Source organism: Eptatretus burgeri, chromosome 4 (assembly GCF_056783735.1).
Source record: "Eptatretus burgeri isolate ZD-2024b chromosome 4, Ebu_testis_v1, whole genome shotgun sequence".
Lineage (NCBI taxonomy): Eukaryota > Metazoa > Chordata > Myxini > Myxiniformes > Myxinidae > Eptatretus > Eptatretus burgeri.
Genome location: NC_140964.1, coordinates 86,728,294 through 86,754,107, shown reverse-complemented (window position 1 = coordinate 86,754,107; position 25,814 = coordinate 86,728,294). Strand labels below are relative to the sequence as shown.

At 44.2% G+C, this 25,814-nt stretch overlaps 1 protein-coding gene across 1 annotated transcript in view; it reads right to left on the bottom strand.

Moving 5' to 3' along the window:
- Positions 1-15,904, bottom strand: part of LOC147028604 (uncharacterized) — a 150,268-nt gene extending 134,364 nt beyond the window's left edge. Inside the window, exon 1 of the mRNA XM_085879189.1 lies at positions 14,853-15,904. Coding sequence (XP_085735315.1) covers positions 14,853-15,432 — 580 coding nt within the window. The 5' untranslated portion in view covers positions 15,433-15,904. The remainder of the gene's footprint in view (positions 1-14,852) is intronic.
- Positions 15,905-25,814: the final 9,910 nt, after the last annotated feature.

Here is a 25,814-nt window from a genome sequence, read left to right as displayed (position 1 = left end):
ATCACAATCTATTAACACTGCGCAGCATCCTCTGCTCTTATTGAAGCATAGGCTATGGTATAAATAATGTGTTTGTAATGTGAGAGTGGAGCGCGATGTAGAGTATGTTCGAGTAGTTTGGGAATTTTTAATTTGAAAACGAGACACAAGGACGTCGTGTAGCTATTGTAAGTTACTTGTAGTCTTTTTGCACAATGCATATGAAATGTGATCAGCACTGGAGTAGAATGCAATGCTCCATCATCCAAACCTCATGTTGCCAAACACAAACATTATTTAAGCACTTCAAATCAGATGGGAGTTGCGTGATCAATCGGTGTAAAACAATGGATGTGATCACCAACTAATTTATGTGGGGTGGTTTTGAATCCCACGATTGGTACCACTTTCGAAAAGAGATAAAATAAATAGGCAAATACTGTTAATTTATTAATTTACTGCCATCTCCACCCTTGTCCGTTTCCTGTGTGCCCAGAATCGTGTATCTTGGGACTTCATTGGAAAAAGGCACATCGACATCTTCCAAGCTAATGACATGATTGACCAAACAATGGAGAGAATCGAGTCGCCGCAAAAGGACATATATGAGGAATACAATGTGTGGTTTGAGGATGCCCCCACTTCTTATTTCTTTCATCTAATGATCCAAGGGAGTCTAAATCAGCAAAAATAATTTATCGACACAATGTCTCGAGCACATCTCCCAAACAGTCCTACTTGAGAAATGTCACAATTCTATTTTGTGAACACCTGTCTTTAACATTTCAAGACTGTCTCATCTCCAAAAGCAGACAAGGTGAGATAATTGGTCTTCTTTCTGAGGCAATCATAAAGACGGAGAATATCCAGCAGACTCTTGAGGGACTGATGGTGTGACAGCATGACTTGCTACACCCATCATCGCTAATGACAGAGGTGAAGGAGTTGCAGCGTTACTGGAGCACAAACTGGAAGGCATTACTGGAAGGCAAAAGAGCACAAACAGCATTGCTGACCCTGACACAGTGCACTCAGCATTCTGATGAGGATGGATTCCCAAATATCAGAACCTTGAGTGGTATTGGATGCACTCTCCCCATCAGAAGTTGTGAAGCAGAACGTTCATTCTCCCGCCTATGGAGGATCAAGACCTTCTGTGAAACATGATGGGTGAGAGTAAAGTTTCTGTTTTTGCTCTTGAACACAAGAACCGTGTCATGAAGATCAATTTGGTAATAATGTGTCAAAGGAACATCAAAATAAACAAATGTTGGCTGTTTTCAAGTTGTATTCTAAAGTATTAGAAACTTGATCCAGATTCCATGGGTGTCCTACGCTACCAAATAAAATACTTTTTGAAGCTCCCCACCATCCCCCTCTCGTCGTTTACAAACACACACACACACATAACACACACACATAACACACACACACACACACACACACACACACACACACACACACACACACACACACACACACCTTGAATCCACCCATGAGAAGCAATATTAACACTGTCACAGCATCCTCTCCTCGTTTGTTTGTTTGCTGGCAGAACATGCATTTTGTTTGTTTGACAGTGGCATGGTGAAAGCTGCTATGATGTATATGCATGAGAGTCGGGGTGAATTGTTAAAATTAAAATAGAGAAAAGGAAGAGAAGGGAGGGTGCTGAAAGTACAAATGAGGTTTGGGGAATGTGGGGACAGAAAGGAAAGAAGTTTTGGAGATGTAAGGGAAGGGAAGAGAAGAGAAGAGGAACGCGCAGGTCAGATGTGGGGTGGGGTTAGGGATGGAGAGGGGTGGGGGAGAGGAGTCAGTAATTCTGCTAAATTTGCACAATAACAAATAAATTACCCAAAGGATGTTAAAGGACACGGGTAGATGATGCCTCAAAAGGATCAGGCATACAAGAAGTTTATTGATGTAGTAACTAGCCCCCACACAACCCCATTCCCGAGGGGACGCAAGAGCCTAGTGTCATCGGTCTGTGTATTAGTGAGTGTATGTCTGCATGCAGATCTACTTTAATATAGATCACTCATTCTCAGATCTACTGTAATCTATCAATAATTCCAGCAATCTCTGTGTGTGTGTTTGTCTGCGACCGCAGTTTCTCGACAACCGCTGGTCCGATCTGATTGAAACTTGCCAGGAATATTGCTGGGGACCCGAGGATGTGCCTTTTCAAGGTTTCATATTAATCGGATGAGCAGTTCCCAAGTTACGGCCATTTATTTATCAATAAATGACAGGACAAGGTGCTATGACATCACTATTGACGTCACAATTAAAAAAAAAAATTTTTGCACGTATGGGCACGCACGCATGTCCACGCACGGTGCTATGACGTCACGACACGTAATGACAGTACACGGTGCTATGATGTCACCAATGACGTCACAATTCTTTTTTTTTTGCACGATTGATGTCACAATTCTTCTTCTTCGTTTGATATGAAGTCACAATTGACGCTGGGGACCTGAGTATGTGCCTTTTCAAGGTTTGATATCGTTCTTCTTCATCCGTTTCAGCTGTTTCACCAAGTCTTTCCCAGGTTATGCCAGTGATGTCTTGGCCACGCACCTCGGGGCACGCACTAGTTTATATAACTTGGCAAAGCTCTGCATTGTTAAATGCACAATCTTGTTACCTCTCACACCGAAGGGGAAGGAGGTTATGTTTTCATCCCTCTCTGTTTGTTTGTGTGCAGGATATCTCAAAAAGTTTTGGATGGATCCGGATGAAATTTGGTGGACAGGTACAGTGTGTGATAACGACAAACTGATCAGATTTTGGTGAAGATTCGGATTCAGATCCAACTACTATAATTTTTTTTATTAATTCTTCACCATTGAGAGATCGGGCCAAAAACGATATGTAGCACGATATCTCAAAAAGTTGTGAATGGATTCGGATGAAAATTGGTGGACATGTTGGGTGTGTGGCAAGGAAGAAATTATTCAATTTTGGTGAAGATCCGAATCCGGATCTGGATACGAGAATTATTTAATTTTTAAAGCGATTCTTCACCATTGAGAGATATGACCAAAAATGATACAGTACTGAAAAGTATGATATTTCTAAAATTTCTTGATTGGGCCTGATATGTTCTCGTGGATCAGGCATTGTGTGGTGGAGGTATGCGCTCTACCAAGTGTCCTTATAGTTTACAAATGTAATGGACAATGGAGCAGAGACATTCATTTTGACAAGAGTAAGGATTGCAAGGCTTGTGATTTGATGCATTTTTTTTCTCTCTACAAGACTGAGGTTTGCAGAAGAGAGAGGTACAAATGACAGTGGGCTAGCAGGGCAACAATTGAGAACAGCCAGCAAGATAATGAATGAGCAAGAAAAGAAGATCAAGGGAGAGGAGGGAAGGGAACACTGAAACCAGTCAGTAAGAAGGTTGGGATAGGAAGGATTAATGGGGTTCATAAAGATAATGTGTCAGTAGGGTTCCATAATGGAAGGGGTGAGGAACAAAGGAGTTGATTTGTGCAATCAGCCTGGATTTTGGAAGTATAACCAAGAGGGGGTTACTGGAAGATTTCAAATCCTGGAGTTGCTGAGGAGGATCAGAGGACTGAAAGAGTAGAGGGAGCAATATTGGAGAACAGACGGTAAAAAAAACAGAGAGACCACTGACCTGCCTGTGATGTGAAAGCAAGACATTGTGCTTTGGTCTCATCAAAGGATATTCCCACAATAAGTATCTTATATGATGCAAACATAAAGTGCAACTTGAGGAATGTAAAAGATGTCCAGAAACGGTCAATCAAAACAAACAAATTATTGAAATCATACGAGTCATGATCCATAGGATTTCACAGAGGAAGGATAAAAAGGTTGGCAACAATTGTGCGGGATTAGGAACCCTTCCTGTGGTGCTTTCAAGTTGCTTGCTGCTTGAGGCACGCCAATAAATGCTCCTAAAAAGCTGCATTGCATCCTGTGATTAGCGGAAGAGCAGAATTAAAGCCAAAATCAGTAAATTTTAAAAAACCCCTAAGAAGGCATTTAATTTAAGTCGTCATTTTTAAATGGCTTGTTTTAATCCAAGCTGTTTTTAGAGTTCTTGTAAAAATGAGAATGTTGCCACTGGATTTTGTTTGTCAAGTGTTCAAACGCTATTGCTAAGCTGTAATTTGCTGCTATGATGTTGAAAGTGTAAATCTTGTTTTGTTTCAGTAGAAACATCCACTCCCCTCAAAAGCAGCTTGGCTGGGGGGGGGGGGTGGTGGTGTGGGGGATAGTGGAGGGAGATGGGGCAAATATATTTTGTGCCGTGGCTAATAATTCCCCCCTGTCTGCAGCAGGGGGTCAGTAAACCACTTGTACTGTGTCACACATACAGGTGAAAATCGTGTCATCTCCCCCTGGTGGGGAATGGTGGTGGGGGGGGGGCGTTGGGGAGAGTTGTGCCCATGAGCTGACCATGGGTGCTGCCAACACGAATGCAAAATTTGGTGGGGATCGGTGCAGCCCTGGTTTTTAATGTGATTTTCAGATGTACTTACACACATACAGAGAATTGCATTATTTAATATGTACAGTAGTAGGAAGAATTCTCTAATGCTGTGCACATCACACCCATCCTTATTTGTACAGGTGACCGTATTCAATTACCGAGTTTTTGCTCTACCCTCACCTGTTGAAAAGCTTTACCAAATTTGTGTGTAGCTGAAATATAGTAGGTGATACACTGCAATATCATGTCATCCCCCATCCACTTACAATCATTGTTACCCTCATTACTCCTGCTCAGCCCACCTCTCTTAATGCACATTGTTGTGTTTCTTCTCTTCCCTTCCCCTCTCTCTCTCTTCTCTTTTCCTGTTTGTTCATTCCCTTGCTTATCGTGTCCAAGTGTCAGTTCGTAGCTTCCATCAGCTTGCTCTCCTATGAGCCTTGGCCTTCAAAAATAAATAAAAAGGAAATTCACGTTTGAGAGATGAGGCCAAAACCTGGTTTATACCGGGTGTTGGCTTAGTGGTTAGGGTGGTGGCTTGGGATCCTAGGGTCCTGAGTTCAAGCCCCGTTGGCTGCTGAATTAACACCAGGGAGTTGACTCAGCCTGTCATTCTTCTGAGTTTGGTGAAATGAGTACCAGTGTAGCAGCCAAAAGGCTGCACACAAAGGGAAGGGATATTGATGGATTTATTAAATCTGGTATTGGTGCAGCGCGGGCATGATGGGCCGAATGGCCTCCTCCTGCGCCTTAATTCCTTGTAAATCCTTGTAATCACAAATCTTTCCTTCAGTGGCAAGTTTAAGGAGTATGTTATGAACAAAAACACTGATTTTGTTCGGTGTTGTTGCAGTGGAGTAGCTTTCTACTTGAAAGAGCAAGGCATAAAAGCACCATTAAATGTGGAAAAATTAATGGAAGGAGAGAACGAAAGGAAGCAAAGCAGTTTTTCAGGTGTGTCCGCGTCTTTTTTGATGACATGCTGCTGTCCTATCCTCTTGGGACAAATTTATGGTCTGGAAAATGCCTTTGAAAATTAAGGAAGAAACCAAGAACTTAGATGCTGAGACAAAGGAGGAAAAAGGGGGGGGGAGGTTGGGGACTTGAGTACATAGTTGCTCAGTTGAAGTCATTGCAGATTTCAACATAATTTAAACAGATGATTAATTAGTTATTTTTCTTTAAAGTCCACCTTTTCAAAAAGCGATTTATCTACTTGGCTGAAGCAAAGTGAAGCAAGGTCGAGGCTGTTTATTCCTGATATGTGATGAAACACTCTGAAACCCATGCCTACAGGAAACAGACTTTTTTGGAACGTTGGCCACATTTTCCATCCAATCATCATATAACTTTGTTTAAAAAAAAAGAAGAATTCTCCATGGGTAGGCACTCTGATGTTGAGATTTCATGTCAATCGCTCGAGCGGTTGTGGAGAAAACAGACTTGAAAGCGAATAAAGATGAAAAAGTGAAGGCCTCGGAAACATGGTGATGGACAGTTACGCCTATGACTAGTTCATTTATTTTTACAGACCCAGGGAGAAGCTGTTATACACAGACAGAGACCAAACTTAACCAGATAAACATAGCTCATGGCCTTGGCAGAAGTGACATAACTTCCCTGAACAATCTGAGCACCATCTTGTGACTGCTTTTGTATCCACAGTCAGCGAGGCAATTGCGGAAAAATCTCTCCCCTTTCCCCACTACAACCATCCCACGCACCCCTCATTTGGAATGCCAACCCACAGGGTTTGTCCCTGCTCTGTCCTCTAAATGGTGAGCATCAAAGGAGGAAGCAGTTTTTGTGTTTTTGGAATCAAATCACCAACCGATCAGACTCAGAGCAGACACTCAAACCACAATACCACTAAGTCTAGTGGAAAATTTAGGAGGAAATTATTGGAGCCACTGGCCAAATCTGTCTGCAAATGTAGCAGAACTGTCTATATTGGTTGTTGCTGTTGTTGATATTCCTCTTCCTCAAGAATAAAGCAAACATCTGGAAATGAATACCAGAAACATGTATGTTCTTCATAGTTTGGATGGATGTGAGTGCCGTCTTTGGCCTTTGTTAATCAGACATTAGTATATATTCTGGCACGATTAAAGTCCGTTTTCGCAGACTTTGCCAGACACTCAGGAAGCGGGAATTTGAAATTTAGCATCAGCGTTGGGAAACAATGGCTTGCTCTTTTACAACAGGTACCCTGGGAACTTTATCACGCAGAAGCTAATTCTAGGATAGGGGACAATTAGTCTTTCCCCGAGTGATCTGGGAGGAAAGTTGCATCCCGGATCTGTGCTGTCGATCATTGTTGTGACGATGGTGCAGGCAGTTAAAGTCTCAGCCTCGGCATCCCGAGTTCCTGATAATTTTGCCCTGAATTTCAACATTAAGCAAATTATAAAGTGAGATCTCGTGAATCAAGTAAAAATAAATGGCAAACTGCTCCAAGTTTACCACAATGAGGTGCTTGAAACCCACTGCTGATGCTTAATAGAAATAATCTTGGTCTAAACAACATTGACGTGCAAGCAAAGGGTATTTAGTTGAGGTCTTGAATCAAATCAACTGTGAGGAGGATCAGCATGATGACATTAGCAAGATTATTCATGTGTAAGACATCACACATCTGTTTAGCAGCAGACACACTCAATAAAGGAAATGTTCCATTTCTAATTAGTATGATTAAATATCAGTCAGTTGTCCATATGTACTAACTCAGATTTCATCAATCAAGCTAAAATAGTTTGGCTGCAATTGTAAAATCATTTAATGCCATCATTAAAAAAAAAACAGAAAACTATGTCTGGGAGACAAACTAGACCTTCTTTCATTAGAGGGGCATGTACCAATTAACCGTACCAGATTACTACTATTCTCTCTTTCATTGTTACCAACTTCCTCTCACCTCGACTGCCCACCTCATAGTCTCTCTTCTGCCCCATCACCCCCACCCCAATCCAGGTGTTCTGTCAAAATGTAGAGAAAAACCTGACTATCCACCTTGTCTGATGTCTGTCTTGTAAAGCTGTGACCGAAGTTGGATGGAGGTTAGGTTTTCACCCCTGTCTGTTTGTCTGTGAACAAGATAACTCAAAAGGTTGTGGATGGATTCGGACGAAATTTGGTGGACAGATTGAGTGCGTGACAAGGACGAATTGTCTAGTTATTAGTGAAAATCCAGATTCAGATCTGGATACGAAAATTTTTTTTGATTTATGTGATTCTTTACCATTGAGAGATAGGGCCAAAAACGACATGGAGTACGATATCCCAAAAAGTTATGGACGGAATCGGACGAAACTTGGTGGACAGGATGTGTGTGTGTGTGTTTGTGTGTTTGTGTGTTTGTGTGTTTGTGTGTTTGTGTGTTTGTGTGTTTGTGTGTTTGTGTGTTTGTGTGTTTGTGTGTGTGTGTGTGTGTGTGTGTGTGTGTGTTTGTGTGTTTGTGTGTGTGTGTGTGTGTGTGTGTGTGTGTGTGTGTGTGTGTGTGTGTGTGTGTGTGTGTGTGTGTGTCAATGACGAATTGATTCGATTTTGGTGAAGATCCGAATCTGGATCCGGATACAAGAATTTTTAAATTTTAAAAAGTGATTCTTCACCATTGAGAGATGGGACCAAAAAACTACATATATATATATATATATATATATTTATATCTATCTATATATCTATATATATATATATATATATATATATATATATATATATATATTTATATCTATCTATATATCTATATATTAATACTGAAGGACCAATTTTGTGCTCCTCCTGGCGGTCGCGTCACCTTTTTCTCGGTACTGTGACCTGGACTAAGAGAAACTTTGTACCTGTAAGAGTGCATCGCACCATCGTGGCAATAGTCAACCTTCAACTCTGAAGCAGAATAAACACTTTTCGTTTTACATTCGTTTACATGGCGACGTGTGACGTCACCGCTGAGAGGCGTAAGGACGTCATGACATCATAGGTCGTTCGCTGACGTCATTACGTCTGTCATCGACAGACCGTCACCGCCGAGCGGTGTAATCCCACTCCTCGAAAATAGCGTCTGCAATGTAAAACCCTCTTCTGCACATGCTGACTACTTCAGAATGTGAATTTGACACAAAAAATGTAACAAGAAATATAGTATCTTCTATATATTAATACTGAAGGACCAATTTTGTGCTCTGCTGGTGGTCGCGTCACGTTTTTCTCGGTACTGTGACCTGAGAAGTTTTGACACGGTGTTTGTACGTCAAAGTAGACACGTGCACAAATCAGGGGACTTCTTCACAAGGAGTAGTGTACACCAAAAATGTCGTGTACAAGGACATTTTGTAGGCCTCATAAGGTAAGGCCATGGAGTACATCAACTGGGAATCGGCTCTTACAAGAGCCGCCACAGGTTGTCATATTGGGCTCATGGAACGGAATCCGTCTGTGATGGGGTTTCGGCTTGTATATAATGATACCTCAAAAAGTTGTGGACGAGTTATGACAAAAACTTGGTGGATGCGTTGGGTAGGTGAGAAGAACAAGCCGATTCAATTTTGGTTCAGGTCCTAATCCAAATCTGGCCTATCAGTGGAATATCAACATGGACCAAAAGGTCAACATAGGCCAAATCTCTAAAATCCTGTATTTTCATACGATTGACTAGAAATTTGAAGAGCATTTGCATATCAGGTCACCAAATTCAAGCAACTATTAATTTTGAGGTAAACATAGGCCAAAAGGTCTACATCGGCCTATTTTCCAATTTGGGCCAAATTTTCTAAAATCCTCAATTTTCATCTGATTGACTTGAAATTTGAAGAGCATTTTCATGTCAGGTCGCTGAATTCAACTACCCATTAATTTTAAGATCAAAAGTTCAACACAGGCCTGATTTCTAAAATTGATAGATAGGGCCAAAACTAAATATATCGCTATATCTCAAAAAGTTGTGGATGAGTGATGACAAAACAAGTTGGATGAGTTGAATAGGTGACAAGAACAAGTGGATTGGATTTTGGTTCGGATCCAGCCCATCAGTGGGATACAAAACGTAAACTGTTCCACCTGGCAGAAGTATGCGCTCTATCGAGTGTCGTTCTTGTTTACTTATCCTTTTTATCTATGATCCTTTTTATCCATGATCCTTTTGTATAGCTTTTATGATGTTCCTGCATTGCATTGAATTGGTTGTTCTTATTGCTTCAAGGCAACGGCATATTGTAACCACAACATAAGTTAAAGAAGTTCATACTGCAAAAGATAGGAAGATTAGAATCTGTGGTGGGGAAAAAAGAAAAGCAAACGGGGTCAAAAAGAAAAAAAAGTGCATTACCTGACATTAACATCAATAAAGGAAAATCGTGTTATTCTTCTACATTTATTTTTAGAAACATCCTTTTTATGAGCTTAACTTTTTATCTGGACACCCTTTTTCTTCGATATTTTCTGCTTTGAAGCATACAAATCCATTTATTATGTTTTGTGAGAAAATGAATGGGTTTGTCACAGACTGAGAAGCAATACTTCTGGACACTCAAACACGGGACCTTCACAACACTTGTGAAATTTCACCAAAATATAGCTCTTTTAGACATTTAGCTGTGTAGGTCCACACAAAATGTAACTTTTTTTTAGATAATAGAGCCAACTTTCAGTAATCAAGCGATAACTATTTGATCATTTGAGATTCTTTACATTGGAGATCTTTGCAAAATTTTTAATGAGTGCTGTGATAAATAAATAAATGATTATATCAGACGCTTTACCCTGAAAGTTTGTGAACATTTTTTGGCTTTTTAGTCTTGCCAAAAGGCTGGCAGGATGGCGGAGAGGTACGCCCACTCGCCTGGGTTTGAATCCCAACCCAGCTATAAACTGTCATCCCGGTGTTTCACAGGCAGAGTGATTCATTAATGTGTGTACCGTCCCTCGGATGGACGTTAAATTGGGTGAACCTGTATGGCGGTATTAATTGGTGGACATCAAAGAGTCCACGGTGTCCTTCGCGATGAGTCGGCGACCTGTCACCAGCACCCTGAACAAATTACAAATTCCTGCCCCAACTATTTAGACGAGTGTCAGACCTGACCAGCCAGTTTGTGAAAGACTTGGGCCAAAAACTTCCCCTGGCTAACCCCACAACAACGTGGGAATAATTGTGGCCATTAAGGAAAGAAGAAAAAGACTAAAAAGTTTCACCCAAAAGGGAGAGACTCTTGTAGTGTGTGTGTGTGTGTGTGTGTGTGTGTGTGTGTGTGTGTGTGTGTGTGTGTGTGTGTGTGTGTGTGTGTGTGTGTGTGTGTGTGTGTGTGTGTGTGTGCGTGCAAGGAGATCAACTGTAACATAGCGCCCCCAGTGTGTGAGAGGGGTTGCCGAGACAAATACCACAGTGGGGCTCTGCGTTGTTGAATGCTTTGTCTTGTTACATTGTTGTTTTCCTGAGATTTAGACAATAAAACATTTTCCCATATCATTTTTGACATCAGGCACTACTTGTATTGTACTGAATAAGTAACGTTGTAGTTCAAACTGTTTTCTATGAAGATCTGTCCAAAATGTCACCTTTAACATTCTTCAGTTATTGTTGAAAATTTCCCAATCCAATGTCGGATCTTTAATGTACAATGATTGTAGAATTGCACCATAATGTAATCATTTCTTTCTTGACTCACATTGAAGTGCTACTTTGAATATCAAATGGCAGCTTTATATGACCGTGTATTTAAGTTAACATGCAGACAAACAAACAAACTGAATGCAACTATCAGGATGCTTCTTCACAGTTGTTGTATCTCTCCCCTCACCACCAAAACTTGTCTGGGGCCAAATCTTCCTCACGATTCCCTGCTGCTTGGATTAGTCAGGGCAGCGCCAACCACGGTCAGTGCCAATCGGTCCTCATGTCCCCTGGACAGGTCTGCGTCTGTCTGTCTGTCTGTCTGTCTGTCTCTGGCTTCATGAAGGTGGAGGTACATAATTTTGGATGTGGGGGATCTCTGGATCGCTCTTGGGAGATCGATTGGCTGTCTCCATGCCGCGGGCCTGTTAGAGAAAACGGTCTGGGGATATACAACTACAACAACAACAACAACAACAACAACAAACCGAGTAACATAGTGAGACATTCCTTTGAAGAAGTCGAACACAACAAGGGGAAACAATAAAGAGATCTCCACAGAGCATTACCGTGGACCACCACCTAAAAGACGCAGTGTGCAAATGGTCACATGGATTTCCACAAGTTCATATTAACACCCATCCAGGACAATGCTGTTTCTGCATCAATATGACAAATTGGTAAACAGGAGATTTCTTATTACCACGGCCACAGAAGGTGGGCAGAGGTTACGTTTTCACCTGTCTGTCTGTGAACAGGATATCTCAAAAAGTTGGTAGTCAGGTTGGGTGTGTGACAAGGAAGAATTGACGCGATTTTGGTGAAGATCCGGATCCGAGAATTTTTTCGGCGATTCTTCACCATTGAGTTGTAGGGCTAAAAACAATATACGTCACGATATCTCAAAAAGTTGTAGACGGATTCGGGGTTCAGATGAAACGAGGTGGATGAGTTGGGTAGGCGACAAGAACAATCTGATTACATTGTGGAGGCCTGCATCCAGATCGGACCTCTGAATGGGAAACAAAACATAAACTGTTCAACCTGGTGGAGGTATCCGCTCTACCAAGTGCCGTTCTTGTTGCTGTTGCTTTTTGAAGAACCCCCATCCAAAGGATGGTTGTGCAGCCTCCTGACAAAAGAAGCTGACTTGTTTTACCATTTTTACTTAAAGTCTTCAAGTCATGTCCTCAAAACATACAAATCTCAATGCCTGCCCTGCCGCTATATTAGGTATAATGTTTCCCTCTAAAACTCCATGACACAGGGGCTATTCTTGCCTAAGTCTGTGCACTGGACAACAATTACACACCAGCACTTCGAAGAGGTGAAAACATCATATACAGTTCTTGTTTTGTATGCAGCCTGTTGCTGCTGCTTGCATCATTTTCTGGAAGCGCCACTGATGCACTAATGATGATGCCCCTGTTACCAAGCTGATAATCATTTTGGCGACCCCAGAAGGATGACAGGCTGAGTAAACCCACCTGGTGTTTATTTCAATGTCACGACAAGAGCTCAAACTCAAGATCCTAAAATCTTAAGCGAACCACCTTCACCATTAAGCCAACACCAGGCTTTATCACAGACAGTATATGGTCTGAAACACAATCAAATCAACCCAGATGCCTCTCTGGAGCTAATACAACAATGTCAATTGTCTGTGACATTCAACTCGAACAAGATATACCACGAATAACCTCAGCCACAAACAATACAAGGTGTGTTACATGTCTGATAAGAAGTCCAATACACTAACAAGAAGCTGCAGTAAGAACAGTGTATGGAGAGATAGAATGGTTTGGAATTGCAAAGGGAGTTAGACAGGGGTGCATTCTCTCCCCTTGCGAGTTCAATCTGTACAGTGAGTAGTACATCATGGGGAAATCAAACTTGGATGACACAGAGGCTGGAGTCAGGATTGGAGGAACATGTATCAACATCGTAAGGTATGCTGATGAGACCAATATGTTGGCAGAAAGTAAAGAGGACTTGAGGAAACTGCTGCAGAAAGTGGAGAAGGAAAGTGAAAAATCTGATCTTTATTTAAACCTGAAAAACACTAAGATCGTGTAAACTGATAAGATGGACGTGCTCAGATTGGGAGACCATCAGGTGGAAATTTTGATCTTCCTTAGTTGTGTGGTTGAAGTGAGTGGAGAATGTGGAGGATAAATTAATAGATGGTTCGTGTTTGGGAGAACAGCAATGTCAGGATTGACAAAGATCTGGAAAGACAAAGATGTGACGAAACAAACCAATAGGAGGTGTGTGAACGATCCGGTACTTCCAGATGCAATGTATGGATGTGAGTCATGAACGATGAATAAGAAAGAAAGCAAGAAGATTGACATTTATGAAGTGTGATATTGGAGAAGAATGTTAAATAATTAATCCATGGATTACAAGAACAAACAAATCGGTGATTAAATAAATTAAACCTCCATTTACATTGGAAGCACTGATGTTAAAACAGGAATGTCAATCTTTGACATTGCACCATAATGCAAATCTGATCACGAATGTCACCAGAAGTCGGACACCACCCGACAGAACTAGACAACTCGATGTACTGTCTGAAACAGAGAATCTTCCTTCGAAACAGGAAATGCACTCCGTCTTGTCAATAAGTGAACATTGACCTGAATTCTCAACGATACGACAACAGATCTGCCATTATGGGAAACAATCCTGAGCCTCATGTATGAATTCCACCTGCTCGGTCGGGATATCATTGCTTTCCCAACACACTCACCCGTGGCTCCTCTTGATGAGTAACACTGGGAAACATCTAAAAGCAGTCCTGCGATCGCCGCAACAAACGCTGCATTTCATCATGGTCCCTTGAAGTCACCGTAACGATGCCATCCACCGCGTCTCGGACACCACGACTTGCACACCGTGATGCGAGAACGATTTCCCAGGTTCAAATCCCACATACCGCTCGTGCGTTGTCCACCGTCAACTTTGTCCTTGTAATTAATGGGAAAGTACAATTATTTCTCCTAATGTCCTTGTCATGCATGAGATCTATGTATGAGCTCCACTATGAATCTTACAACAAGCCATCAACAAACAAAAGCTCCTTTCCACTACATGTTCGTACATAAGAAATAGATGGCACAAGATGGGATTTGGAGTTTTAAATTCAACGCAGGTGCCCAAGAGGCCCATCAGAGTCTGCAGCGGTATTGCCAACCTACGGTTGCTTGTACCATTTTTTAAGTCTTCGGTATGACCCGGACGGGATTCGAACTGCCGTGTACCATGTAGTGACCACTACCGGCGGTAGAACAAACTCTGACCATGACGTCACCGAGTACTTTCGTTGGACACTGACCACGTGCTCACGAACGCACTGACACCCATCGGTTACCCCTCACTCCTTTATACCTGCATCGCCCCGGTGTTACACCTGCACGGAGAGACACTTGTTCAGCCAAACCGTGCTCACAGCATGCACCGATCCTCAGGTCGTGTTGACTCTAAGTCGGCACGGGAAGTGAAAGGGTTAACCGGTTGAACGAGCAGCAGAACTTTTTGAGTTGGCTCACGCGCTTCGCCGCAGGTGAATGTGAATGCTCACACCTTTAATATCCGAGATGATTAAATAAATAAATAAATGGCGGAGCGGAGGCAGCGAAGCCCCGGGGGTATCGGGTTCCCCGTGAACGCGACACACGGTTTTTATGTCGGGATACGTATGATTAACACGTGCCACGATGGAAGGTGCGGGAACGCACAAACAAAGAGCCGAATCGGTGTGGTGCGCGTGGCGGACGTGTGGACGCGCACCTCCGTCCTCGACGAAGTCCGCACCGTCATCCAGAGATCCGCTCGGTGAGCCGGCCGTCCCCAAAACCGCGGGTCCTCGCTCCGATACGCTCGACGACAAGCGCGGGCTCGGCTCAGCGTGGGGGCCCGCCACGGTGACCCTCTCGGACACCCCGAGGGTGGTCCCATCTGTTGCCGGGTTCATGGTCCAGGGTTCGGCCGCGCCGGTGGTGGAGGCGGCGGTCGTGGAAGCGACCCCGTACTCCTCGTCCGCCGTGGGCCCCCAAAGGACCGCAACACCCGTGTACTCCTCCGTGCCGGGCGCCGTAGCGAGCGGCCACGAAGCCGCCGTTTGGTTCGTGCGTCTGTAGCTCCTCACCGCTCCTCGCCGGCGGATGCTCTGCTCCCTCCGGTCTCTCGTCCTGCTTTCCTCCGCGCCCGTCCAACCTCCTGCCCCAGAGGTTGTGCTCGCTGCCGCTGCTACCACCGTCGTCCCAGTAGCGGCGGCGGCGGCGGCGGCAGAGGTTTCGCTTTCCCTCCTCCGCCGCCCACCGCCCGTCATATCCCGGCTCCCGGCGGCGCATTCGCGTCTCGTCCTCATTAGCTTCGGGCGAGGCGCACCGAGCCTGAGGCAAAGAGGCGTGAGGACGTGCCGTCGAGGGGGTGGAACCCTCGAGTACAACACTGAGGGAATGCTGCTGGTTCGAGTTACACCGGCTCAAGGGGTTCTCGCGTGAACACGACGCTCTTCCTGCCGTTACGACGCCGCAATGGTCGCTGCCTCGAATACGATGGCTTCCCGAGCAGCGGTCGGTGCAGTCGAGGCTGTTAAAGCAGCAGAGAACAGATAGCTGCACAATGAAGAGCAAGTGTCGAGGGGGAGACAGCCGATTCCCCTCAGAATTAGAGAAAGGCAAATGTAGATAGACACCGTGACGACATTGATAGACCTGCAGACACGGACAGCTTATAGAGTCCAAATTCAATCTGCTCCACTTACAAACAACCAAGGTTCTGCAAAAATGGTGTTTTACCAAATGTCCTTCGCTCTCCAAATTACATCGCAGCCAACCTTTCCCCCTGTTTCTCTGAACTGCCCGTCGTTAACCGGCAAATCCCGATGGCGAGAAAAATAATTAACGACACACGTGTGGGTAGCAAAACCCTGGGCTGAGCGGGGGAAGGACGAGGAAAGGAGGGATGAAAGAGGAAAATCAGGGAGTCAAACAGGGAGGACTCCCATTGCATTTTAAAATCCTCCCTTTCAAACACAATCGCCTCTCCTGGATAACCATGCCATGGTGCATGGGCTGCAAACAACTCGAACTGACGCACAACAACCCAAGCAGCATGCAGCTGTAACTAGGTAAAGGCAATGGGTTAACTCGGCAAACGGACTACAACATAACCAGGCGCAAAGGGATATAAAAACGCTGTTGGAATGTTAATGCAACAGATGTTGGTGTGTGGTCGCACAGGAAACTGCACGGCATGTGACCACGTTTGTGTGACGTTTGGTCGTTAATAATTTATGGACCAATGTATTTAACTCGTTCTTTTAGGTGTTCAGTTATGAAAGAGCAATTAGCTGATTATATATATAATTTAAATTGATTATCCAGTCGTGTATATGTATGAATAAATTATTATATATAAATAATATTAAATATATGTTAAAATGAAATATATATAAATAAATTATATGTATATATATGTATGTATAAAATTCAAATTGAACTTACAGTATATGTATAAATATAGAAATAAATTAAATATGTTAAAATATATATGAATAAGTATATAAAATTTAAATTGAATACACAGTATATGTATAAATAAATTAAATACATGTTAAAATAAATTAAATATATAAAAATTATATATATATATATATATGCATAAAATTTAAATTGAATATACAGGATATGTATAAATTAATAAATATATAAATAAATTAAATATATGTTAAAATAAATTAAATATATATAAATAAATTATATGTGTATAAATGTATGCATAAAATTTAAATTGAATATACAGTATATGTATAAATTAATAAATATATAAATAAATTAAGTATATGTTAAAATAAATTAAATACATATAAATAAATTATATGTCTATATATATATATGTATATAAAATTTAAATTGAATACACAGTATATGTATAAATAAATTAAATATATGTTAAAATAAATTAAATATATAAAAATAAATTAGATGTAGATATAAATATATATGTATGCATAAAATTTAAATTGAATATACAGTATATGTATAAATTAAGAAATATATAAATAAATTAAATATATGTTAAAATAAATTAAATATATAAATAAATTATATGTGTACAGATGTATGCATAAAATTAAAATTGAATATACAGTATATGTATAAATTAATAAATATATAAATAAATTAAATATATATAAATAAATTATATGTATATATGTATGCATAAAATTTAAATTGAATATACAGTATATGTATAAATAAATTAAATATATGTTAAAATAAATAAAATATTGTTGCGAATTCTGGTCCGTCCGGCGTGCGATCGGCCGCTTGACTCGAATGGCGACCGCGTCGCCCACCGGAACGGACAATTCAGTCGTGACCCTCTTGGAACTATCACCAAGGAGCGAGTCACGGGTGGGGGTTTAACCTCACCACAACCCAGTCCGCATTCTTCCCGCGTGAAATAGGGTGAATCGCCAAAAGTCGATATACCTAATTACTCGCACGGGTAACCTACCGAGGGGTTGTACCACGCCACAGATCGACTCCGGACACAAACCGCTTAAACGGCTCGTTCCGTGCTACAGGGATAACCGAGCGGAGTTATCGTCGACCTTGACGGTTCATATTAGTTACCGGGTGTTTTAAACCCACTATCAATCCCTTACGTGATGCAAGATGGAGATTCAACAAAGGAAAGGACGAAGCGAAACGGGGGAACAATTGGACCAGCACATTTAATGCGCGACAAACGGAAGCACGTATTTCCAGTCAGCAACAATTAATCATGCACGTATCCAGAGACAAGAACAAAAGCAAGAACGAAACGCAGAACTACAACCGAATATATAATTACACTGGCACTTATGCAGGTCTAAACTTGACGGACTGGCGCCACACACACACATTTACACAAAACCCAAAGAAACAAAAGTGGCGACTTCCCTTTTTGCGCACTGAGTCCTTCTCCCGCACCCTCAGCTTTCAGGAGGACCTCTGGGGCAGGAGGTTGGACGGACGCGGAGGAAAGCAGGATGAGAGACCGGAGGGAGCAGAGCATCCGCCGGCGTGGTCGGTGAGCTCGTGCTTCGCGCCGGCACGTGTTGGCCGCTCGACGCCACGGACGGAGTTTTGGGGAACGAACGGGGTTTTTCGGCGCCATCTTGGTGCGGACGGGGGGGGGGGGGAAGAAACCATCGATATTTGGGGCCGAGAGAGGGGAATGGCAGACGCTCCATCCCACCAGCGGGGTCTCGGGACCGCACTGACTCCAACTGACCCTCCGACCAGGAACTCTCGAGCAGGAGCTTCCTCTCTCTCTCACCACACCGTCATGTACGAATGGATCAAGCGCGCGCCGAACTCTCCTCGTCCGCCCCCCTCTTGTAGCGCGGGGCTCCGCCCTGTCGCTCCTCCCCGTCGCTCGTCCCCGTTCTTCACTCCACCCCTCTTAGAGGCGTTTCGAGAAAGGTCGCGACAGGGGGCATTCCTCCTCCCTGATCGCGTCACACCGCGCATCCACCATTCGGGAGCGAGTTGCCCCACTCCTCCCCTTCACACCAAGCGCGGGGGAAAATGGCGGCAAATAAACCCCACAGGCTTCACAAGTGCTTTTGTTCTGCCAATCCTTTGACGGTTTCCATAGTGCGGAAACCATCTTACTGTAGTCCACGGAGGATGGCGTTCATAAGCGTGCATAGTGGCGAAGATGGTGGTGATTGTTGTGGGGGTGGTGTGAGCATGGTGGGCGTTGTGGCGTAGTTGGTGGCGGTTGTTGTTTGCTTGGAGGTTTGTGGCAATGGTGGCTCAAAATAACGATAGATAAAGAAAAACGGCTAACTAAAGCGTCACAGCCCGAATCAATCACACATATTCCCTCGAAACAACGTGTGTGGGCTAACGACACATGTACTTATCGATATATCTCACCTGAGGACCCTTTATGGTGTATTGTGAATTTCCACAGCCGTAACACTACCCCCTCCCCTTTTTACAGACTCGTCCCGAGTCGTCAAATTCTCGTGTGCCATCATGTGTAGTTCTCCCCTAATACGTTTTACCTTCGGATCCCTGAGTGCGACATTCAGTGTATTCGTGTCCCCAAAATAAATAACCTACGGGCTGAGTAACAAACCCATTCATTCAGACGACTTAAATTAATTGCCAGCGGTAGACTGACATGCCGGGGGCACACTCATTTGTCCAGTACATCTTAACACCTTACAAATTTTACACTAAACCATGGCCCAGGATCAATCGACTCTGCAAAGAGAAAAGCAGTTAGCAGGGAGCCAGGCTGCGCGCACACAGTCTCTGGCTCATGCAATGCAGGTGACAGGGAACATGGCCAGCTGCTCACACACAGTCCAGGACCTCCCCCTTTTTAACAGGGACGCAGTGAACAACGGCGCATGAGCTGCGCAAATGCAGTCTCCGTGCCAGCTCAAGTGGCACACGCAATGAACATAACGGATGTATGGAAGGATGGATGAATGGATGGATGGACGCAAACACGGTGCACGGGCTGCCACTGAAGGCCCGTGTTGTAGCTGCCAACAGGGCAGTCCTCGCAAACTGCGTGACGATGCTTGTGCATATGGCAATGAACAAGGGGGGGGGGGAAATGCAAAACAGAACGGGGGCAAAAGATGACGGGGGCAAAAGATGACGGGGGCAGTAGGCATGGATGGCAAAGGTGGACAGGGCATGGCAAAACAGGGCCGCTGTAGCAAACGCAGCCGGCAGTGAAGCTGACTGGCACAAGCCTTGCAGTAAAACAGCCGGCAGACGGTCGACCGGCACAGGCCTTGAAGCAACAGCCAGCCGATGAAGTGGCCGGCACAGGCCTTGTAGCAAAAACAGCCGGCAGACGAAGTTGGCCAGCCTTTGCCTCTCAGTGGAGGTTGGTGGAGGGAGTGCGGTGGTGCTGGCCACTTGGAAGGCGGGCTCGGACCTACCTACTGTCTCCCTCCCTACCTATCGCCTTTGCCTGTCTCTGTCCATACCCACCCCCTTATTTGTAAAACCCAATTTAGCCCCAACTTATTTTTTTTTGTTTTTATTTTTACTTTCACGTCCCCACTACTATAACTCGTCCCCGAACCCCCTTTGTCGTCTTTGTTCTGCTAACCTATCCTGTCACCTAGCCTACTCCCAACCCCTACGTTCCCTTCCTGGAGGGGAATAAGGGAGAGCTCGCGTCCTGTGCCGCGGCCCAACTCAAGCCTCAGGATGGCCTCCTCAGAGTTCAGCGATCTTTACCCAAAGTGGGTCCAGCGGCCCACAACGAGAGCGAAGGGATGGATGGTGCGGAGGGTACACTTCCTAATCCACCCTATCCATTTAACTTTTGAAATACCCCGGGGCTTTCAACAAGTGCCTCTCACTTAATCTATTGGTTCTAACAACCCAGATTCCCGTCGCCTGTGTTGGTGTTCTCACAAATTTCGGGCCATGCCCCCCAATTTTCCTTCCGTGATCTCACACGGTCTCATGGCTGGGACGCGTGGCTCCCTTGGCAGGAACTACCCTCTGCCGATTCTCCGACGATGGCACCCCCGGGCACGACACTGCCTCCGAGCCTACCAGCTCACTAAACACCGGGGAGTGCCCTCCACGGCGACTCCCCTGAAACGCCCACGTGGCAGGCTGGCTTCCCGGGCCCCTTTCCAAGGGTCACCCGTGCCCACGACACTGCCCACACGGCCAATGGCGCCCCAGGCCCCCGCATCATGCGGGCGCACCCGTGCCCACTACGCTATCCCGGCCCCCCTTGGGCCCTTGGCATACCACGGCAGACTAGCCCGGTGCCCGGGGTACCCACTCAGCGATACTCACCTTTCGCAGCCACGCTCCCAGCCCGTCAACAGGGCTTCTGCACCCCTCCAAATGGGTATCGAGCCTACACTCCCACCAACAGCAAAACGACCTCCATTTTGTCAATTTGACTAACCCCCTAACTCACCTTACTCTGACCCCAGGGTCACTTGGGAGGGAGTCACTCCTCCACCCAATCACTCATCGCACCATGCATTCCATAATCACTCCATACACTCAGGCCCGCTGGCCTCACTCACTCAACATGTACAGTTTCCTTTCCACACTTCTCAGCTCACTCATCGCTGATCTCTGCCATCCTTCTCACTACTTACCCTTACTTCCTCGTGCTCCCACGTCATCCCTTACACTACAGCACGTTCCTTTTAACACTACGTAGCTAAGCTACGTCCCCTCTACACATCCACAGTCTGTCACTGTCCTCAAATCCAAAAATTCCATTTCCCATCCTAAATCTCAACTAAAATCCCTCTACCTAATCCATTCCACAGTCTCCATGAGGACTTATCCCTGCCCCATGAAGCCAGTCTCGCTAAGCTAACCCTTCCCCCTAACTAGTTCCATCCTGTGCCCAGGCCAAGGGGATCTTCCACCCCTTGCCCAGGGAATCCTGTTCACCCGAAAGCGAGGCTTGCCTTTGTTCTCAATTTTTTTTTCCATCGTGCAGCACTAACCCAAAGAAACAAAAGTGGCGACTTCCCTTTTTGCGCACCGAGTCCTTCTCTCGCGCCCTCAGCTTTCAGCTCCTCCGGCATGGTCGGTGAGCTCGTGCTTCGCGCCGGCACGTGTTGGCCGCTCGACGCCACGGACGGGGTTTTGGGGAACGAACTGGGTTTTCTGGCGCTATCTCTGTGTGGACGGGGGGGGGGGGGGGAGAAACCGTCGATATTTGGGGCTGATAGAGGGGAATGGCAGAAGCTCCATCCCACCAGCGGGATCTCGGGACCGCACTGACTCCGACTGACCCTCCGACCAGGAACTCTCGAGCAGGAGCTTCCTCTCTCTCTCACCACACCGTCATGTACGAAGGGATCAAGCGCGCGCCGAACTCTCCTCGTCCGCCCTCCTCTTGTAGCGCGGGGCTCCGCCCTGTCGCTCTGCCCCGTTCTTCGCTCCACCCCTCTTCGAGGTGTTTCGAGAAAGGTCTCGATAGGGGGCATTCCTCCTCCCTGATCGCGTCACACCGTGCATCCACCAATCGGGAGCGAGCTGCCCCACCCCTCACTTTCATACCAAGCGCGGGGGAAAATTGCGGGAAAAACCCCACAGGCTTCACAAGTGCTTTTGTTCTGTCAATCCTTTTCGGACGGTTTCAGTGGTGTGGAAACCGTCTTACCGTGGTCCACCGAGGATGGCATTTGTAAGCGGGCGTAGTGGCGAAGATGGTGGTGATTGTTGTGGGGGTGGTGTGAGCGTGGTGGGCGTTGTGGCATAGTTGGTGGCAGTTGTTGTTTGCATGGAGGTTTGTGGCAATGGTGGCTCAAAATAACGATAGATAAAGAAAAACGGCTAACTAAAGTGTCGCTGCCCGAATGAATCACACATATTCCCTCTAAGCAACGGGTGTGGGCAAACTCCACATGAACTTATCGATATATCTCACCTGAGGACCCTTTATGGTGTATTGCGAATTTCCACAGCCGTAACAATATATATATATATATATATATATATATATATATATATATATATATATATATATATATATATAAATAAATTATATGTATATATATATATATATATATATATATATATATATATATATATATATATATATATATATATATATATATATCCATCTTTCATTCCAGCAATGTGTGTGTGTCTGTGTGTGTGTGTGTGTGTGTGTGTGTGTGTGTGTGTGTGTGTGTGTGTGTGTGTGTGTGTGTGTCTGTGACCGCCGTTTCTCGACAACCACCAGTCCGATCTGATTGAAACTTGCCAGGAATATTGCCGGGGACCCGCGGATATGCCTTTTCAAGGTTTGATATTAATCGGATGAGTGGTTCCCAAGTTACGGCCATTTTATTGCTTTTTTCAGTGTTGGAAAGCTGTATACTGTATATCGCAGCTGAAGTGTCTTCCACCTTATCATGCCATTTTTTCCTCAAATATATCTCAGAATAATGATAACAGCATATTAATAATAATAATAGCACAATAATTGGCAGTAATTAAATTGGTCTCCCCCCTGTCTCACCCCTAGTCTCGCCCCTCCTCTATCTTCCCCTCCCCTCTCTCCCCCCCTCTCTCACCCCTAGTCTCGCCCTCCTCTCTTGCCCCCACTCTCACCCCACCTCTCACACCCTCTCCCATCCCCCTCTCTCGCCACCTCCTCTCACCCCTCTCTTGAATTGTGACGCCCCTCTCTCTCACCCCTCCCTCTCCCCCCTCCTCTCTCGCCCTTCTCTCTCTCGCCTCCCTCTCTCGCCCCCCTCTCTCCCCCCTCTCTCTGTAAAAGTATTCACAAATGTCAACCAAGCACAATAATTAATTCAAACCTTGGGAAAAAACAGCTTTCAAACCCTTGGGAAACAGCTGTTTCCCTTGGGAAAATTCAAACCTTGGGATTAACAAATAATTTGAACAATTAATTCAAACCTTGGGAAAAACAGCTTTCAAACCTTGGGAAACAGCTGAAACGGATGAAGAACGATATCAAACCTTGAAAAGGCACATACTCAGGTCCCCAGCGTCGATTGTGACGTCATACCAAACGAAGAAGAAGAATTGTGACGGCAATCGTGCAAAAAAAAAAATAATAATAATAAACATTAATTGTGACGTCATTCGTGATGTCATAGCACCATGTCCTGTCATTGGTTGACAGACGTTATTGGTCATTATTGGTTGACAGACAATATATAGGTCGTTATTGGTTGACAGACATTGGTCATTGTATCACGTTATTCTTTTTATTACTGTCAATTATTGTGCTATTATTATTATTAATTTGGGGAAAAATGGCATGATAAGGTGGAAGGACACTTCAGCTGCGATATACAGTATACACCTTTCCAACACTGAAAAAAGCAATAAGATGGCCGTAACTTGGGAACCGCTCGTCTGATTAATATCAAACCTTGAAAAGGCACATCCGTGGGTCCCCGGCAATATTCCTGGCAAGTTTCAATCAGATCGGACTGGTGGTTGTCAAGAAACGGCGGTCACAGACAGACAGACACACACACTGCTGGAATTATAGATAGATATGTTAAAATAAATTATACACACACACACACACACACACACACACACACACACACACACACACACACACACACACACACACACACACACACACACACACACACACACGCACACACACACACACACACACACACACACACACACGTCTGAAAACGACGATGGTTCACAAGCGGTATTTGACGATGCAGATCGTTTCAGAAGTCAAGGATGAGACAATGTGATAATGTTTGACCAAGTTATAAAAATGATCAACATGATGTGGTACGAGTGACAAGTTATTAGCTGCAAAATGTCGAAAACCCGGTTTTATTCAACAACTTAAAAAATTTGACCTTTGCATAACCTTTAAAGGTCACAAAACAATGTTGTGGACATTAAAATAAGGAAACAGGATCCGTGATATAGCTTATTGGAGTTAGTTCGTCGAAGAAGGTAGAAAACCCGGTTAGATTCCCACAACTTTGAAAATTTGACCTTTAAAGGTCAAAGGTCAAGGATTATGACCTTTGGTGCAAAACTTCCTCTGGAACATTCCAGGAACAATATAACGTCATATGGCTATATGGCATTTCGCACTCATCGGATTATCCATACTTTGATGAAATCAGCGTAAAAACAAACTTGAAGGGGGCGCCACGGGCAAGGTGTTTGAGAGAGAAAAATGGTTTCAAGACTTTAGGTGGGGAATGACCTCAAGATTATGCATAAAAAATATTGTCATCCTCGCTCTCAAAGTTTGGGCGGTCGTATGATATACATATCACATTTCGAAATTTTCTAAGTTCGTGACCTTGTGACCTTGAGCTTGACACGAAAATGAAAAATTGAGCTCCGTGGGGCTATGCGGGTGCCATTGGGCTAACCCAATACCGAAACCACTGCCAGATTCGACAACGCCCTCGGAGAAGATGGATTTATATGTCAAAATCGCAATTTTCTAAGTTCGTGACCTTGTGACCTTGACCTTGGGAGGAAAATGAAAAATCGAGCTCTGTGGGGTGATGCAGGTGCCATTGGGCTAACCAAATACCGAAACCCCTGCCAGATTTGACAAACCCCCTAGGAGAAGATGAAAATTGAAATCGGCTACCCCCAAAAAACACAATTCGCAATTTTCTAAGTTCGTGACCTTGTGACCTTGACACGAAAATGAAAAATCAAGCTCTGTGGGGCTATGCAGGTGCCGTTGGGTTAACCAAATACCGAAACCCTTGCCAGATTCGACAAACCCCTCGGAGAAGAATTTTTTTACATCAAAATTCGCAATTTTCTAAGTTCGTGACCTTGTGACCTTGACCTTGGGATGAAAATGGAGAGAAAAAAAAATCGAGTTCCGTGTGGTTATGCAGGTGCCATTGCGCTAACAAAATACCGAAACCCCTGTCATATTCGACAAACCCCCGAGGAGAAGATGCAAATTGAAATTGGCTACCCCTTAAAAACACGTTTTTTGGGTGTGGTTCCACTTATAATGGGCGCATCATGCCCATTTTCAGGAAAACACAACTAGATCATGATATAAACCTCCCATCAAAATTTTGTCAGGATCGGATCAAAACCCACTGAGCCATGCTCGGGACAGACAGACACACAACAATAACGAATATAGTGGTCACTTATTTTTTTCGTAAATATAAATATATATATATATATATATATATATATATATATATATATATATATATATATATATATA